Source organism: Amblyomma americanum, chromosome 1 (genome assembly GCF_052857255.1).
Source record: "Amblyomma americanum isolate KBUSLIRL-KWMA chromosome 1, ASM5285725v1, whole genome shotgun sequence".
NCBI lineage: Eukaryota > Metazoa > Arthropoda > Arachnida > Ixodida > Ixodidae > Amblyomma > Amblyomma americanum.
In genome coordinates this window covers 8,261,631-8,280,886 of record NC_135497.1, presented here as the reverse complement: position 1 = coordinate 8,280,886, position 19,256 = coordinate 8,261,631, and the positions used below count along the sequence as shown (strand labels likewise).

The following is a 19,256-nucleotide window of genomic DNA, read 5'->3' as shown; positions in this document are numbered from 1 at the left end:
AGCAAAGTTACCTGATTGGTGGCTAAAATCGAGGCGAGAGTGAAATTACGGGGCCGATTTATTTGAAGTATTGAGGCTTAAGGACTCTGGAGGAAAAGTAGATTTTACATGGGTAGATATAACCAAGGGAAGATTACCTTACTGGCAGCTAAAATCAAGGCAAGAGTGAAACTACGAGGCTGATTTATTCAAAGCATTGGGACTTAGTGACAGAGCAGGAAAATGGATTTTAAATTGGTAGAAATAACAAAGCAAGCATTTCTTATTGGTGGCTAGAATCAAAGCAAGAGTGCAATTTTACGAATCGCGGCTAGGTGGAGTAAGCTGCCTGTCCAATTTAAAAGTGTTAGCCTCATCCATCTATCCATCCTTTCATCCTCGAAAATTTAGATGGTGATTGATTCAATGGGCATTAAGATTGCCTGTTTGACAGGGGTATCACACTTGCCATGCGTTGAAATTATGAAATACTTGAAATATGCCAAAGCGTGTTTTTGATTTAATGACAAAATTTAAACTTCATTAGGCAGTTCATAAGCTAAATTTTATTTGGTAGCTCAAATGACAACACCATTGAACATCTGGTTATCAGATGTAAACAAAGTGGTACCGTTCTTGTTGTGTGGCGTTGTGCTGCGTTCCTGCTTCTTTGCGACAACCGAGACTAACAAGTTGTCCACAAATGCTGCAACAATAGTTGCTATGGGCACAATAAGGATTGTCACTGATCTGTAGTAGCTTCGCTGGCGAAGAGTGAATGCTTCTGAAGCGAAGTGCACATCGTTGCTCATTTATCGCCCTGCCATCGAACTGTGAAGCATCTGAATAGCTTCTAACCTTATATCACCTGTCTGCTTTTGAGCCACCAATCTTCCAATCTCATTTTGCTAACTTCTACCACAGATTCATTCTTGTGACCATCGTTATCTCTAAACTCTAGGGCCTCAGGCAGAGTGACTGTGCCTGCTATGATATCCGAGTGGATACAGTCATATTCTAATTTGAAATGTTCAATTGTTTCTACTGATTTAACACACACTGCACATCTGTCATCTTCTTGGTTAAATTTCTTTTGTGGCTTCGGGTTCTAAGACACCCTAATCGCCCTTCAAAGAGTAGGGCGCACTGCCTCTTGACTTATCATAGAACGATTCCTTCCTGATCTGCCTTTATCAATTACTGTATAGTTCTACAATGTGTCTTTTGCATTGAATTAATCCAGTTTTTACATTCTGCATTTTTTACCTGTTGCTTAATGGTGTTTATTTCTCTGGTGTTGTTATCAGTATTTAAATACCTTAGCTGCCCACCTATTATCGTCCTATTTCCTCAGGCATTCTTCATATAATCAAGTGGTCAAAATTATCCAGAGCCCTCCACTACGGTATCCCTCATAGCCTGAGTTGCTTTGGAAAGTTAAACCCCATAAACCTGATAAGAGTAATGTGGCTGTAATAGGGCTTTTGTTATGGTTCTGCTCTGAAGGCTTCTTTCCATCATATTTCAGATCCTGGGAACTCCTACAGAAGACACTTGGGAAGGTGTTTCTCGGTATAAAAATTACAAGCTGTGTAAGTACTTCATTCCAGCATGTTTTCTCCATTGAGAAACATTAGTGCATTCTAACTCTTTGTTCCAGACAAATTTGGCATGTACCCAGGTCAGCCCCTGAAGCAGGCCTTCCCTAAGTTGGCAGAGACACTGCAAGCAGATGAAATTGCCAACAGATTTCTCCAAGTATGTGTGGCTTTCTTGTGCTGACTTGCAAAGTGGCTTACTGCGTCTCTCCCGTTCCAGCTTCAGCCACAGAACAGGATCTCAGCCGCAGATGCCCTGCGGCACAGCTATTTTGCAGACATGCCACCCAAAGTGTATGATCTCCCTGACCGTGAGTGCGCTCTCGTTTTGCCAATGCATCAGAAAACTAGGATGCCAGAATGATTTTTCTGTGTGCTGTGTACAAAACCACTTGAGGTCATCTGGCAACGTATTGAAGTAAAACCACCTTACTTGAATTTAACGCCAGCCAAATGAAAAGTCGCCCTTCTCATTGTAATCAAATATTAGCAGAGACAGTCACACTACAGGTGGTATGCACTGGCACATGGCTGCATGATGTTGCTGCAGCACGCTGTCACCGAGGGTGCCTCAATGCAACGAGTGCGTGCATCGTAGATGCTCCATGAGCATATCTTCTTGGTACATTGCATGCAGATCGCTGCTTGGAATCAGCTTGCACCAGTGCGAGTGAGTAACATTTATTTTGAGAGAGTGGTGAGGCATGACTGAAGAACTGACTACTTGTGCAGTGGCCTTCATTTGGATGGCCAGGTCAGAGCTGAGCAGCATGGCCTTCCACTGCTCAAGTGAAGGTTCTTCTGTGTTCGCTTCCTCCAGAGGATGGGGTATAAGCTTACTGGCTGGTTACATTTTATGCGCAAGTTAGAGTATTGGATCTGGAAACATGTAGTGCAGTGTAGTGAAGCCGGGTTTGGGAATATATTTGTTTGCAGCCTTCTCCAGGCTACATTTTGTCTCTTCAGAATGGAGCTTAAGCACTAAAAGCCGAGCACACAAAAGAAAGGTCACACATGACAAGCGCTTATTAACATCTATACCAACATGTCCGACTTATTGCCCTCCTCCTTGTCTCTTGTTGAGGGATTTATGTGCAGGTGGATAAACTATCCTAGCTACTTTATAGTGTAGAATCTCATGGTGGCTAACCAGACTCTCATGTTTTTTCCCTGACTTTGGATGCTTGGGTGCTCAGTCTGTAAATCCTCGAGCTGAGGCGTAAGCATCCTTGTTTCCAGGAAGGGAGGAGTGAGTGGGTGCCCTGATTAGTGCAATTATTCTGGGATTGTTCCATGTGGATATGATTTAATTGGCTAGGTGTAAAATTAGCCCTTTCAGTCATTTTTTACTGCGGCTTGGGGCTTCAATAGAGGCCACTGCGAGAGCGATGGCAGCCTCTTGTGTAGTTTCACTGATTTTGGCTTGGATCGAAGCTCCCACTATTATCCTATTCTGTTGTTGACTATGGCTATTGCTACGTAATTGGAGCTGCAGTATTCTGCGTAGTCCACACTATGCTTTGCCATGATGCAGCTTTTGGTTGAGGTTTTTGTGCCTTTCACTGTGTCCATGAAACTCCAGATTCATGTTCCTGGGTAATGGATTAATCTCTAGGTGCTGTGTTTTGGACCCGCTATAAAAGCGTATCATTGCCTTGTTGTTCGACAATATTTTGTCCGTTTGTGCTTTGTGTCATCCTCTGTTATTTCATAGAGTGTGTTGTGCCTCCTTTTAGCTAGCAACTTTGAAGTAGAGGCTGCTATTGGGAGCCCCGGCAATTGCTAGTTGCTAGGCTTTGCAGATCATAACCTCTGTCCTCTATGCATTCATTTTTTGGGTGTCAGACAAAAGTAGGGGATAGTGTAAATTATTCGACTGATGATGGCGTGCACAAATGTAACGAGATCTACTTCCTTCATGCCTGCATGCTTATTTGCAATGCGGCTGATGAGTCTTGGATTTTTTCTGTGCAGTTAGTGAAAGGGGTAGACACCAAATTTTTGGTTGCATATACTTCGTTTCAGATGTTGCGTATTACCTCAGGAGGCGCGATACAAGCGCCGCAATTCATATATGAGCAGTAAATAAATTATTATTGCATCATTTACTGCGTAAACGCGTAGGGGCCGCACTTTTTTTTCCATATTTGAGGGCCTATTTTTGTGGTGCGACCTATACACGTGATGTGCATAGGCCTTTGGCCATTGAAATTGAACTTTGTTTTTAGAGTAATGACGTTTTTACAAAAATAGTTAAAAAAATATTTTACTGGAATTATCCTGCACTAGAAATCATCTAGATGATTAATCACAATTGTTATATATCCATTATTTTTAAATGATAGTTTTCCTAAGCTGACACACCTGATTGCTGAATATGGCAGCTATAACTTTTTTCTGTTTGAGCTAAGGAGCTGAAATTTCGAATATAGTCTAATGAGAAGAAGATACTACATGCCTGAAAATTTTATCGCATTCAGTGTGTTAGTTCAAAAGTTGACTCTTCAGCCTAGCATCTTCCCTTAATTGAGCATTTCACACTATTAGGTGATCAGCTGAGGTCTCTGAATTCTGCAATGTGAACTGATGTACGAGGCGGTTTTGCATGATGGCGAATAGTGCAACGGCACAAGGATAAGAAAAGGCCCCTCCTTGTGTTGTTGCACTGTTTCATCATCATGAATTATACAGTTTTCCAAAGTAATAGGGGCCGAATTAACAAGGTTTTGCTGTACCAATTGCAGTCTGTATTGCACCATGATTGTTTTTTTTCTCTCAAAAACGTTAAATTTTAACTAATGACACTGAAGTTCTGCAGAAAAGAACCAGTGCCAACATCTGTTCACCTAGCACCATCTCATCTTTTGGCGATTTCTGCTCGTCGAGTTGGAGTAGCTTTTCTTGCTCCGTGGCGACGAATGCTTTCACTGGTCAAGCTGGATCATGTTCTCAAAGTTCTGCTGGTTGTTTGGAACAGATCGCTCAGCAGCAGAGCTCTGTCTTGATTCGGTGAGGATAGACTGATTTGACATGAAATCCGAGGATGCGGTGCCGTCAATTCCAAAATGACCAGGTTGCGTTTACCTGCTTTTAGTGAGGTTTGAGACATTTCCATTTAATCCTGGGCATTGTTAAAGCCAGGCGTCACGCTTCTGGTTCCATTTAATTCTGAAAGAAAGATGTATGTCCCCTTAGGGGTGTTTGAAATATTTTTGTGAATTGCCTCACAAATGTTCCAAAAATCGCTGGCTACATAGGTGCACACATATGCAGGGCATGCGTTTATTTCCGGTGTTCAGCCCTCGCTGTTGTTGACCTTTGGGCTTGTCAAATTGCAGCACACCTTACAAGCTGAGTGCAAGATATGATTAAATGTATCATCATCAATCAAAAATGTACAAAGAAATGCCAGGCCCACCTTCCGGAGCATGTTTTTATTTCACTGGTTGATCAGGATTGGGTGCCCTGTGGTAGGTTCAGTTGCACTGACACAGATTCAACAACCTAGTCCAAATCAGCCAGCGGAAATCACCATGAAATGCTGTGGACACCTGACCTCTGAGTTTCCAAGAAATGTTCTTCTATTGCTTGTATACTTGTAGATGGCTTTTTGTGGCTATGCAGCCAAGACTAGGCAGGAAAGGGAAAGGAAACACGCCAGTTGTCCATGTGCCATGGGGAGTGGGTTGTTTTCCTGCCTAGCCTGGCTGCATAGCTTCAGAAAGCTGTCCGCTATTCTTGTTCAAGCTCTACTTGGGCATGTTCTTCCTGTTTATTGCTTTTTTTTTCTTTCCTTTTTTTTTTTGCAGAGGCTTCCATATTTACAGTTCCTGGTTGCAAACTTAGTCCAGAGACTTACAATCTCCCCATGTCTGTGATCAAGGCAGCCGCCAAACTGCGTTGTTAGCTGTGATAAGACGTGTTCTCATGGGCACCAGCTAAGCGTCAGCAGAGGCTGGGGCTCACAGGCTGCTTTGTTGACTTGTTGAACCCTGGAGCTCGCTTTCATTCCTGCCAACTGGATGGATGAATGGGGGGAGGGGTCTTGGGAGGTGGCTCCTGCACTTGACTCATTTCTATGAGTGTCATCGTGTCGCAAAAATTTTTAAAACACTTATTTAAGGACTGTGGAGGCTCGCCAATGTGTGTGCATTTGTGTGTGTGTGTGTTGGTGACAACTGGCTTGATGTGCATCCCTGCATTTTGTCTTGAGCCCGAGTGATTTGTGACTAAGTTCACAAGGGGGCAAGGGGGGGGGGGGGGGGGGTGCTGTTGTGGCATTTGACATGTTCGCTTAATGTTCTGGTCTTCTTGCAAGGCTTATGACTTTTGCTCATTTTTTCCACTGTTCTTGGTGCTGAACACTGGATTTTTACACTGTTCCTGGAGCCACTAGGTGTGGTTTTTGCTAAGCAGGCACTACTTTGAAATGGTAATGTGAAGGAGCTGCGGGAAAAGTTGCAGTTCACCTTCTCTTGGAAATTCATTGCGTAACATCTGTAATGCCTTGCCTTGTAGTACATTACATAATTGTACTATCAACACCTGTGTGCTGGGAGTTATACGGGATCTTGAATGAAGGGCTGTGTGTGATGCTGTTTTTGAACAGACAAGAGAAGTATAAGAAGTTTGGGCAAAATAAGGAAGTGTGAAAGAGCAAGCACATGGAAGCTCCTTGGAATAGTTGGTGCAGTGACATGCTTGTCATAGAAACAATACATATAAGCAAGTACACACAAACTCATCACCTTGTACATGTGTTCATTTTATTTTCTTCTGCACTGTTACCACCACAGCAACTATAACAGTATCGGCAGTCACTAGATCTGTAGTTTGTGTTCCTCCATGCAGTTCATATTGCACCTCATGCCTTGTATAAAGGCACTGCAGGGACTATTGTGCTGCACAGTGCTTTTGAACTTGAAAACAACTTGATGAATATGCATTTAAGTGTGGCTAAGCTGTTAAATATTTGGCTTTTATATAGCAGTTTCATTATTTAGAATTGTTAAACCAATGTTTATGCTGCTTTGACAGCATCAGTCTGATTTTATTTGGACAAATCTTTGCAGTTTTTCAAGAGAGTTTGTGTGATTTTGGTTTTGTGCTTTCATGGTGCATTCCAACCGGCAAACAGGAGCAGGGACATCCAGCGGCGAGTAGTAGTGCAGTAGCACACCAAGAACAGCAGTGTTTGTTCTGCCACTGGAGACTGCGCTCCAAGAGCAGCCATGTGGCTATGCTCATTTTGCCAAATTATTTTTTATATCTGTGAGTGCTAGAGTTGGCGATCATGCACATGTATTTCATCCATTCCTTAGATTTTGCCAGTATACAGGCTGAACTTGAGTCTTTTTTAAAAGTTATATTAAAACCATCAAGCCTTTTTTTTCTACAAGAGGTAGTGCCCTCCGGGGAGTATGTGAAAATTTCTGCTGTGCTGGTTTGGAAATAAGTGCATGTGAATGCAGCAGGCGTGATCTACTTCCCTGTAGAGCCAACAGCATATGCAAAGTGGCAGGCGTGCACTTGCAGCAGAAAGTTGCTCCCGTTACCAGAACGCACTGTGCATGTGTGGTACAAGCTGATGGTTTTTCAATAATTTTGAACAAGTGGCTCTCTGGAGAAGGAAGAGAAAGATAGGCACACATGCGCAGAGCGGCAGTGTGAGAAAGGCAAAACCGATTTCTTCCCCCAGCACCATGAAAGAACAAATAAGAAAAAGCGCGAGAATATCTCGTGACTTCCTCTGCACTGGATGAAAGTGCCCCCATCCGCTCTCGCGAGAGCACTTTTGGGAGTGCGATTTAATGCTCCTGTTAGCCCACTTGAATGCGCCATTACTTGATTTGGCTGTTAGTGATGCAGTGCATGGAGCAAACAAGCTCCACACATTGAAACCCTGCTGAAGTTTGCATTAGTTGTTGCTTGGCGCAAGTGCATACTGTTTGGTTGTGCGCATCCCCTTCAGCCCAAGTGTTTCACTGCTTGAAAACATGGCTGCCCCTCCCACTGCAGCTCAGCTTCCAACCTGCTAGAGCACCTTTATACAGGGCCGGGTGCCGTCCATGTGGATTTCAGCATGCAACCTGTGTGCATGCTTTTGTGCAGGTTCTTTTCAGTGCCACTTTTTGTGTGCTGCATTTAGCATTATGGTTTTGTGGAGGATACTGCACTGAGTGCCATCACTCTGCATAAAACACTGTCCACTGGAGTTGCTCTGGATTTGTTGTTTCAGCATTGGCTTTGCTTAGAAGCACACTGCAGTGACACTACTCTTGCGCCAGACCAAATAAGCTGCGCCATTCTGATAAATTCCGCCAAGCTGCTCCAAACTCGATGCATTCGAATTTGGCAGCATCGTGCACCGACTATCCATGCGAACGTAACCGGAGTTATTGCTGCCGTTTCAAAGTGTTAAGGTCTGTTGAAGCCCATTTATATTGACCATGACTGTCACTTGGCATTTGTTCCTGATGTCTCGAAATTTGCAGTAAATGGACTAATAAAAACGGATGTCGCAACGTGGACTTCCACAGTGCTTCTTATGCGATATGTGTGCAAGCCACCTTCGATCCAGTGAGGTTTTGGCATGCATTTTCAAGTCGCCCCCTGTTACTCTCTCGCTTACAAAACACGAGCCGCACACGCATTAGGATAGAGGCCGATCAACGTCCTCAGGCTTGCATGTCCAGGCTCTTCCTTTCGCCGGCGTGACTCCGACTGGCTCGCCAATTAGGCTTAGCATGAATCAAACGATCGAAGGCTGTGTTTAATTATGATGCAAGAATATAATTTGGTGGCATAAATAATACTTACACATATTGTGATTTCCGCGCAAACGGCACGTCGCATCTGCCAGAATGCCTTCTTTGCTGAGTGCTGACGAGCAACAACTTGAGGAAAAAACGGAGGACCGCCGCCGCTATCTGCAGCTGCACTGGAGGGGGCTCCTCTTCCTCCACGGATAAATGAAATCGCAGCGCCCCGTGGCGGACTCAGCGACGGATGGAAACTGTCCGCCGGACAGATGAGACAACGCCGAAGTAGTATCGCATCACCACATGGTGGCACAATGTGCTGCCTCGCAGCAGGTTTATACCTCTCTCTCTTTCCCTGATTAGTGGTGTCTGAATCGCACCTTACGCATCGATACATCACACATACATATCAAACCATTCAAGTACAATGAATCATCTCAGAAATAGCATTAATCTGGTTGAATTACCTAATCACTAATTGGCATATTCATAATTAACTATGCACACATCAGTACATGCCCTTAAGACAGCACAGAAAGTTAAAGACCATACTCATTCACCAGGTCCACCTTTATCCCGCTTAAAGGGCCACAGAAAGGAGTGTTTGAGCTTGGCTTTAAAATGCTTGCACTATGTAGAGTACAGGCCACCGAGCGTCCATGCTGCGTACGAGATCTCAAAAGCAAGCGGGAAATTTTGCAATACATTTTAAACAATTCCCGCTTTTGCACCTTGCGGCGACGCTCTGTGCCGAGTTTTCACGCGAAACCTGGCAAACGACGTCATGTTGTGCAAGTTACATCAGTAGGCGGGGGTTATCATTGGTTCACAGCGCCCAATTCTCTCAGATGTCACACACTACCGCGGCCGCGGGCCACTCCAAGCATGCCGCAGCTGGCGGAGGTAGGGGAGCGGCCGAGTGGGTGGGGCTAGGTGGGGTCGGTGGAGGATCGTCGCCATTTTGGCATGTGAGAGAAGGAAAGACGCGGAAGTTCAAATATTGTCTGCATATAATGCAGCTTCTACAAAACGCATTAAAATAATTCTTGCTGGAGGATAAATATAAAGCGTCATCTTTTAATGTCCCAGACATATCGCAACTACGTGTTGCAGCAGTACGGCATCCAAATGGAAAGGAACTGCACAGGTGAAGTGCCTCTAGCACTATTATTCATAATAAGAGAATAATTACTCTTTCCTAGTTATCTGGTTATCTCAGTCCTGGTTATCTCAGTCTGTAGGGCGACTGCCACGAATGGCGGTAGCCCCTGATTTGAAACGCGGACTACGAGGAAGTTTTAACTACTATAGTTCTGAGAGAGCTGTATAACTTTTCTTTGTAAGCCATATGGCTGCGCTTGAACAGGTGCTAGTATTCTCATTACAGGTTCACTCCCTCTCGGCAGATTTTCCTAAAGCATTATATCACTGCTAACCACGTGTTCTACTAATGCTGGTGTTGTGTCGTTTGCGTTTGTTGCATTGCGTTAAAGATGCGGTGGCACGAAGCCGCGATTGACACATTCGTTGAGAGAAGAGGGAGAGAGAGAGAGAAAAACTTGAAAGAAACAATTCTGCCGGCCATGGCTGGCCTAGCCTTTTACTTGACTGTCGGATGTGTAGGGGGCGCCAATGATGATATATAACACGCCCCTTTTTGAGTGAAGATTATTACAATAAACAGAAAAAAAACACTTTGTGAAGTTCAGTCGTGAGACATAGCCAGGGGATGTATGGCTCTTCCGGCACGTGTCACATATATCGAAGCATGTCTTGCTTCTTCAGGATGGTTGTGAGGCATAGCATCGTTGGCACTTGTTGGCCCCGATTCATCCAGGGTGTAGTCTTCTGCTGTGTGGTAACCGTGTACACGGTTACACACATAAATTGCTCCACTTGTGGTTAGCATTGTATAGGGCCTTGGTTATGGACCAATTTGTGTGACGACTACTTTTTTCCAGTCATTCTTGTGCCTCACCCATACAGGTTGGGGTTTCACTGGTTATTCTATTGTAAAGTGAGGGCTTCATTCTTTCATGCTGTCTTTGGAGAGCTTTTTACTTCAGGTCCCCACTTTCATAAAAAATTCACGAAATAAAACTTAAGTGGTTTCTGCACGAGAAATCATCTTGGCATTACCCTAACTATGTTAAATGCATAACTTCTTTTTTGTGTTGTATTATGTTGCAAAAAAACTTTTACAAACGCGCATCTGCTTCTCTCGCTGAGACTGCAGTATGTTCCAATAAGTAAAAGATACCTTCTCTTTGTGTGTAGGAACACCACGACCACAGTGAGAGCACAAGCGCGAGCTTAAGTGATGCTGCACTTGGCAGTCTTCCGAGATATTGTGTAATCAAAGTTGGCAGTAACAGGTGACATGCTCTTAATGGTTCTCAGGTATGCACTCAACTCAAGGCTGACATTTAGTGCACTTCTTAGCCTTATTGACATGGTTAATGCTTTTTTGAATGTCCTGTTCTGCCGCATTTGAAGTATAAGCTAAAGATTTTTTAAGGTAGTGGGACAGGAATGTCATTTCATTATTTTTGCCCACAGTGCACAATTTATGTGGGTGAAGCTGTGCCAGGTGTATCCCTTCACTGCTGTGAATGTGGTCGGCCATGTGGAACATCTGCCATGGCGGATGCACCCTTTTTTGTCCTTTTAAAGCTGCCATCACAGTTATGCAAATTTTTAGAAAAATCCACCTTTCTTGATTTGACAAAGCCGCTCAAGTTGAATAGTACCTTGTCCGACATTTATGATGGCAGCATGTATCGCAACTTTGTTGATGCTACTAGTCAAGCTGGCCACAGAATCAGCTTCACACTGAATGCAGATGGCAGTCCTGTATTCAAGTAAAGTGGCACATCAATTTGGCCTATCCAACTTATTATTAATGAGCTACCACCGACAGAAAGGATTAAAAATTTGATGTTAGCAGTCTCTTGTTTGGAAAAGACAAACCCGACATTGGCATCTTTCAAGGTGTCTTTGTGGAGGTCAAGAACAAATTATTGCTGGAAGCATTTGACCTTAACTATAAAGGCAGAAAACAAAACTTCAAGGCCTTCTGCATTTGCTGTGCTGTTGGTTCTGTGGCCAGAGCCCCCATGCAGGGTGTAACTCAGTTTAATGGATACCACGGCTGCAATTGGTGTCTACAGAAAGGCGAAAAGGTTGGGAGAGCGACAAAATACCCAGTTGAAGATAAAGACAGTGCCGAAAGGAGTGAGGAGCAGATGGTGTCGGATATGGAAACAGCAATAGTAGAGGGCAGACCTGTCAGTGGTGTCAAATCTTTCTCTCCACTCATCACAGCAGTTTAATATAGTCTGGAACTTTGTTCCAGACTATATGCACTGCGTGCTGTTCGGAGTGGGGCGGCAGTTTCTGGACTTGTGGCTTGAATCGGCAGGTTCTTCATTCTATTTTGGTCGCTCTCAGGCTGCAATAGACAAACGCCTACTGACCATTGCACCTCCCAGAGATGTGAAATGCACACCTAGACCTATGAAAGGGAGAAGATGGTGGAAAGCGAAGGAATTCGAAAACTGGCTGCTGTTCTACAGTGTTTCTGTGCTGGAGGGCATCTTGAACAGTCAGTACTTGCAGCGCTGGGCATGTCTGGTGGAGGCTGTACACATCATGCTGGAACCCAAGGTGTCATTTCCTGACCTTACTTTCGCAGAGAACCTTCATTTGGACTTCTTTGTCCACGCTCAAATCCTCTATGGAAGAGAGTGCATGACATATAACATGTATCAACTTCTTCATATTGGAAAGAGTGTGCAACTCTGGGGTCCATTGTGGGCTCACTCTGCATTTCTTTTTGAGGCAGGAAATGGCACCTTGAAGGAGGCTGTGAAGGCTGCCAATGGCATTCCTCACCAGGTATGCCGTGTGTTGCAGATTGAGGGAGTAGTTGAGAAGTGCATTAAAATTACTACTCATCAAGGTGTCATCCAGTACTGTGCCTCACTAGACAGAACATCAATTGAGAAAAGTGTGTCCATCTCTGAGGGGTTGCGATTTGGTCGAGGTAGGCCATATGTCCCTTCAAGCAGCACAACAAACAAGGAGCTTGTGGCTGAAAACAGTATTGAGTATCCTCGTTTGTTTCAGAGTGGCCGTATATTTACCAGTGAAGGCTATGCCAGGAACAAAAAAACAAATAACTGTGGTACAGCTCTCAGATGGCACTTTTGCTGTAATTGTGCGCATTGTCAGCATCAAACATTTTTGCAGTTGTGCAGCCTCTGAAATGCAGGGTGTTGAAGTATAACACGGTTGAGATGAACCATCTGTATAAGTTATTTCATTCTCCAAGAAACGTGAAGTGCCATTTTCTTTAGTCAGGAACATTTGTGTCTTCATGAACGTAGGAAGTGTATTTATTTCACCTGTTCCTAGTTTCTACACCCTTTAACCAATTACCTTTTGCTTATGTCTGGTCAAATGTTTTTAGGGGATCCCACAAGGTGTAAATTTGTAATAAGGAAGTAATTACTCATTGGCATCCACCCGAACGCAGCCATACAGCTACAAAGGAAAGCTATACAGCTTTCTCAGAAACTGCGCAGTTACAGAAAATTTGGAACCCGGGACCACCGCTTCACCGGAGCAGTCGCTCTACCAACTGAGCTAACCGGGACGACAAGCTTATGGTAGAGCGAGAGCGAATTGATTAATAACTCGAAGTGGGAACCGTGTTGGTCAAATGTTTAGGGGAATCCCCCAAGGCGGAGTAAATTTGTAGTAAGGGAGTAATTACTCATTGGCATCCACCCGAATGCAGCCAAATGGCTACAAAGGAACGCTATACAGCTTTCTCAGAAACTTCACAGTTAAAGAAAAATTCGTCCTGGTCCGGGGTTCGAACCCAGGACCACCGCTTCACTAGAGCAGTTCTTTAACATGCACTAGTATTGCAGAGTATGCACGCATCTTTTTGTTCGCCTCCATCGAAACATGGCCATGGCACCTGCGTCCTTGGGATCACTATTCAAGCACCCTAACCGTTTAGCTGCTATGGCTTTTAATTTGCATCATCTGGGAAATATTAATCTGAGGTAACATTCTACAGCATGTTGATATTCTTTAATGTCGCCACGGTACGTGTGACCACCAAAGTCCAAATTACCTAAAAACTCATGTTCAAGCTGCAAAACACCTCAGCCACTGCCTATCACAGCTTTAGGGACTGAATATTTTGTTATATGCGTGTGTGTGTGCGTGCGTGCACATGCATGTGTGTAGATGAGTTTAGAGTATATAGAGTATATAGTTTAGAGTGTGTATATATATATATATATATATATATATATATATATATATATATATATATATATATATATATATATATATATATATATATATATATATATATATATATATATATATATATATATATATTATACTCTTTTACAATTGAGCAACCATTCAAAGTGATTGCATTTAAATGCAGCTTGTGTTGTAAGTGCATACCTGTGACCATTTCGACAGCTTCACGCCATTTCATCAAACTTTGCTGTTCACCTGTATCCAATCTCAATTTTTCACTCTTCCATCTGCTCCATTTGCACCATTCTGACACATTTACATTCTGCTGCTCCAGTCTGCTCCAGAAGTGGCAAATTGATCAATATTGCACCTTAGCCGCGCCAAAAAGAAGACGCAGTCATGGGAAAACGACTGTTGTTGGAACCATTCAGGGTTTCAGTTGGCAAGCTACTAAAATGTTTCCGTAGTTGCTAATCCAGTGTGGGGCTGGCTTGTGGTAGAATTCAGCAGCCAGTTCATTTGTCACATGGAGGAAGGAAAGAACTCGGAAGACGTGGTTAAGTCATATTTTTTGAACCCGGCTCCCCCCTACTTGGCTGCCATCTCAGCGTGCTTGCGCATGCACAGTAGGCACTGCAGCAGACGACGCCATTGTGCCCAGCATTACTGTTGGCTGCGCCTTCGGCCAAAGACACCCAGTTGTCCGTGAGAAAGCGCATGACTTCTGGCACACTTTTTGGCGTGCAACTCGGATGGCGAGGGCCCCTTCCAAGTTTTCCTTCCTGCATGTTCGCGCATCATGTCATCATCATCAGCCTTACTACCCCACTGCAGGGCAAAGGCCTCTCCTATGTCTCTCCAGTTAACCCTGTCCTTTGCCAGCTGCATCCACCCTTTGCCTGCAAACTTCTTAATCTCATCCGCCCACCTAACTTTCTGCCACCCCCTGCTATGCTTATTTTCTCTTGGAATCCACTCCGTTACCCTTAAGGACCAGCGGTTATCTTGCCTTCACATTACATGCCCTGCCCAAGCCCATTTCTTCCTCTTGATTTCGATTAGGATGTCATTAACCCGCGTTTGTTCTCACCCACTCTGCCCGCTTCCGGTCTCTTAACGTTACACCTATCATTTTTCTTTCCATGGCTCGCTGCGTTGTCCTTAAGTTGAACTCTTTTCGTTAGCCTCCATGTTTCTGCCCCGTAGGTGAGTACCGGTAAGATACAGCTGCTGTACACTTTTGTGTTGTGTTGGGTTTTATGGCACATAGGCGGCTAAGGCCATCATGCGCCAAACGCAAGGTATAGTAAATTGTCTTGGGTCGGATTTTATATGACAGAAATGAAGCGGTGGTGTAAAGGACCTAAAATGTTATTTCACACCATCTAGTGAAGGTAAAAGGCAGAATTTTTCGATATGGCCAATGGTAAAAGCTTTAAAAAAGGTTAGGTAGCCTCATCGGCCATCCTTTGCAGAGGAAGGATGTCGAGGCCCCCAACCAATGAAATACACACCTCAGCATTCTTCTCAGGAATGAGAACGTGGCTGAGGTGTATCACATAACAGTGAGGCATTCACAGTTCATTAAGACAACCAACCTCTTGTAAAAAGTTAAAAACATAAGAAATGTCAACAATTGCATTATCACTCAGGAGTACTGCTGGGTGAAATGGAATGCATTGATTATAAAATTGACTAAAATACTTGACTAAATACATGACTAAAATACCATGGTGGCAATGGATCGTGCCTCGGGCCAATTTTTGGTAGAGCATCTAGTATTCCGAGTTCATGACATGCATCTTCAAAGAGTAGTAACAAAGGTTTGATCGATTGTGGTTTATTCAATATTGAACAGTCTTCTAGATGTGCACTTGGTAACTATGGGGTAACAAGGTGCTTACCGAAAGATTTTATTTTTAGTGCATATGCACAGGTAAGTATTGCTCTTCTGTCTGCAAGAGATGGTTCATTTGTTTCAACATATAGACTATTTATGGGGGATGTTCTGTATTGCACCAGTTGATATACGAAGACCCAGGTTATGCACGGGATCCAGTTTTTTGAGGTATGATGGTCTTGCAGACCCATAGTCCAAAGTAGACCGTACTATGGAGCGGTAGATCTGTAAAAGGCACAACCTTTCGGACCCCCAGTGTTTTCGTGAGAGTACCTTCAGTATATTTAGAGATCGAGAAGCTTTCTTTTTGAGGGTGTTTATGTGGGGTAGGAATGTGAGCTTTCGGTCAAAAGTTATGCCTAGGAATTTATGCTGTTGTTTTACTTTAGAACACTTTCATTCAAGTGCAGGGTGGGATCAATCAGCATGCCTCTTTTCAGTGAGAAAAGGACAGCAACTGTTTTTTGTGGAGAGAACCTAAATCCATTTTGGTCTGCCCAAGTTGCTAGTTTGTTCATTGTAAGTTGTATCTGTCTTTCGCATGTTGATAAGCTGGAAGATGTGCATGAAATTTGAAGGTCGTCAACATATACGGAATACATGATGGTCTTCGGAATTGTTCGCGATATTGAGTTCATTTTTACAATATGGAGTGTAGTACTTAGAATACACCCCTGCGGTACGCCGTTTTCTTGGATGAATTTTTTCGAAAGCGTGCAGCCTAGACGTACATGAAAGGAACGGTCAGAAAGTCGTTTAGACAGTTCAGCATCCTGCTACAGATACCTAGATCCCCGAGGTCACGAAGAATCCCATACCTCCAGGTGGTATCATAAGCTTTTTCCAAGTCAAAAAATACTGCTAGACAGTGCTGTTTGTGTATGAATGCTTCACGGACTGTTTTCAAGACGGACGAGATGGTCATTTGTACAGCATGGTTTTTAAAACCGCATTGGTGGATATCAAGAAGTTTTCGCGATTCAGGGATGAACATTAACCTCATATTTAGCACACTTTCAAAACTTTTAGCAAGACAACTCGTAAGTGCTATTGGCCTGTAACTACCAGCCGAAGTTGGCGGTTTTCCAGCTTTCAGGAATGGAACCACGACGATTTTCCACGCCTCTGGCTTTTTTCCGGACTGCCATATTTTATTCAAGAATTTTAGAAGAGCTTCCACAACATCTTGGGAGAGGTGAGCAAGCATTTCATAATGGATTTCATCGGGGCCTGTTGCTGTCTGTTTGCCAGCCGAAAGTACTGTACGGATTTCTTGTAGTGTAATTAATTTATTCTAACATTCATTTGCACTGCCACTTGTTGGCAGTCGTTTTTCAATTATGTTCTTGTGCTTTAAAAATGATTGGGTGTAGTGTGAGGAGCTAGAAACTGTGGTGAAGCGTTCCCCTAGTTTGTCACCCTGTTCGCTAATGCTTGTTTGTGTATCCGGAGCTGTTAGGAAAGGAATTGTGAAAGGAGTAAGGCTGCCTTTAAGTTTGCGGACTTGCTCCCACATTTGTTTCGATATATCTGAACTATTTATGGACGACACATAGTTTTTCCATGAAGTTTTCTCAGCATTGCGATGTATGTACCGTGCTTTTGCTCTTGCCTTTTTAAAATTTATGAGGTTGTCGTGTGTGGGGTACCTTCGGAAAGTTCCCCAGGCTTTGTTTTGTTTCTTTTTTGCTTCTCTGCACTCTTGTGTGCACCAGAGCTTATTATTTTGCCGTACAAATCCTGACGATTGAGGAATGGCTAGACGTGCATCCGCAATGATACATGTTGTAAAGTTTTCATTTAGTTCGTCAACGCTAAGATTATCAGAAAAAATTTTATCCAAACAGGCCTTTTCTTGAAATAGCGGCCAGTCCGTTAAGTTGAGCTTCCAACGGCGTGGTTTTGTTCGGGTTATTGGTGGCGGTGATGCACAGTTAATTACCACTGGAAAGTGATCACTTCCGTACGGGTTATCAAGAATATCCCACTTAAAATTGGTTAAAACAGATGGAGAGCTAAAAGACAAGTATATGCAACTCATCTTACCTGAGGATGAAGAGAAATATGTGGGTTTGCCTGTATTGAGCAAGCAGACGTTGCACAGAATAAAATCTTCTAAAATCCGACCTCTAGTGTCTGTCTGTTCGCTCCCCCAAAATGAGGAAGTGCGCGTTAAAATCCCCGACTACCAGATACGGCTCTGGTAGCTGCCTAAAAAGCTCCTTTAGACCTTGTAGTGTAACAGTGAGATGTGGTGGAAGATATATAGAGCATATGGTAATTGTTCTAAAGCTTAGGACGGTGACTGCAACGGCTTCATAATTTCTCTGGAGCGTGATTTCATAGGTTGCAACACCACTCTGAACTACAACAGCAATGCCTCCAGAGAGCCTATTTGCTTGCTCACGGTCACGGTGAAAGACTTACTTTTTAAAAATATTTTTATGAGAAGGTCCCAAGTTGGTCTCCTGCAGACACAGTGCTACAGGAGATAGCGAATTCAGGATATCTGTTTCATCACTATAGTTATTTAGAATTCCACGGCAGTTCCAGTGGATAAGGAACGCCATGATGATTTTGGGGGGGGGGGGGGGGGGGGGGGGGGGGGTTGTATTGAGACCTTAAGTCCCTCCTTGCTGAGGGCCTGTTATTAAGGTTTTTCTTTTTTGCGATCAAGAGAGTTCCGCCTCCGCAGCGGCGGAGGTAAGCTCCGACTTGTGTCCATCGCCTCACTGCAGGTGTTTGGAGTTCCGCGGGGAGCCCGCAGGCAGGGAGGTTGTGGGCTTCTCCCGAACGGGGGAAGCCTTGCGGGCTGCTGACTTGGTGGCCGGCGGGCCCTTTTTCGGGGGTGGCATAGCAGCTTTCGCTGCATCTGCAAGGGGCACGGATGGCCCTGCCTCAGCCTCACTAGGCGTGAGCTGGGCAGGTGCCGAAGGCCGCTGTGGTACGCCGCGCCCGCTTACCACATCGGCGAAGTTTGTACGTGCAGTGAAAAGGAATGTGCACTGAGTCGTTGCGTAAGGCTGTCTTGCCTCTTTTAATGTTATATTTTCTTTGGTCATTATGGTAATTATTTCCTTTTCTTTTTTCCATGCAGAGCACGACCTTGAATAAGCGGTGTGGTCGGCTTCGCAGTTTGCACAGCGCAGCACAGCATCACAGTTGTTTGATTGATGATCATTGGAGGCACATTTGGCGCAGGTATCGCGACCGCGGCAGCTTTGGGAGCCGTGGCCAAACCTCTGGCAATTGAAGCAGCGTCGAGGATTAGGTATATATGGACGGACGGGGATTTTTGCATATCCTACCTCGATTGACTCGGGCAAGGTGCAGGAGGCGAAGGTCAGAACCAGGTGCTTTGTCGGAATTTCCTTCTTTACGGATTTTGATTCTGTGTACATCAGTCACATTCTGATCTGACAATCCTTCGAGCATTTCTTCTTCAGTTAGTTGCAAGAAGTCATTGTCAGAAATGACACCGCGCACTGTGTTTAGAGATCTATGTGGAGTCACGGAGACAGGGATATCACCAAAAGTTTTGATGCTTGCCAGCTTTGAAATCTGAGTGATATCGATCAGTTCGAGCAAAACGTCACCACTAGCTAGTTTTGTCACTTTATACTTAGGGCCCAGGGAATGTGAGAACTTTGGATACTAGAAACGGGGATATAAGTCTGGCTGGCTTTTCTTTTTGTTTGCTATGAACGATGTGGTACTTTGGGAAGGCAGTTT

General features: G+C 44.1%; 1 protein-coding gene and 1 pseudogene across 7 annotated transcripts in view; both read left to right on the top strand.

Moving 5' to 3' along the window:
- LOC144109669 (cyclin-dependent kinase 14-like) overlaps nucleotides 1–8,107 on the top strand; it is a 223,840-nt gene extending 215,733 nt beyond the window's left edge. For all 7 annotated transcript variants that reach the window (XM_077642475.1, XM_077642503.1, XM_077642508.1 and 4 more), the window contains 4 exons: nucleotides 1,508–1,571; nucleotides 1,640–1,737; nucleotides 1,798–1,888; nucleotides 5,387–8,107. In XM_077642475.1, coding sequence (XP_077498601.1) covers nucleotides 1,508–1,571; nucleotides 1,640–1,737; nucleotides 1,798–1,888; nucleotides 5,387–5,484 — 351 coding nt within the window. In that variant the 3' untranslated portion in view covers nucleotides 5,485–8,107. The remainder of the gene's footprint in view (nucleotides 1–1,507; nucleotides 1,572–1,639; nucleotides 1,738–1,797; nucleotides 1,889–5,386) is intronic.
- Nucleotides 8,108–10,551: 2,444 nt separating this feature from the next.
- On the top strand, nucleotides 10,552–18,638 carry LOC144115283 (uncharacterized; annotated as a pseudogene).
- The last annotated feature ends 618 nt before the right edge of the window (nucleotides 18,639–19,256 follow it).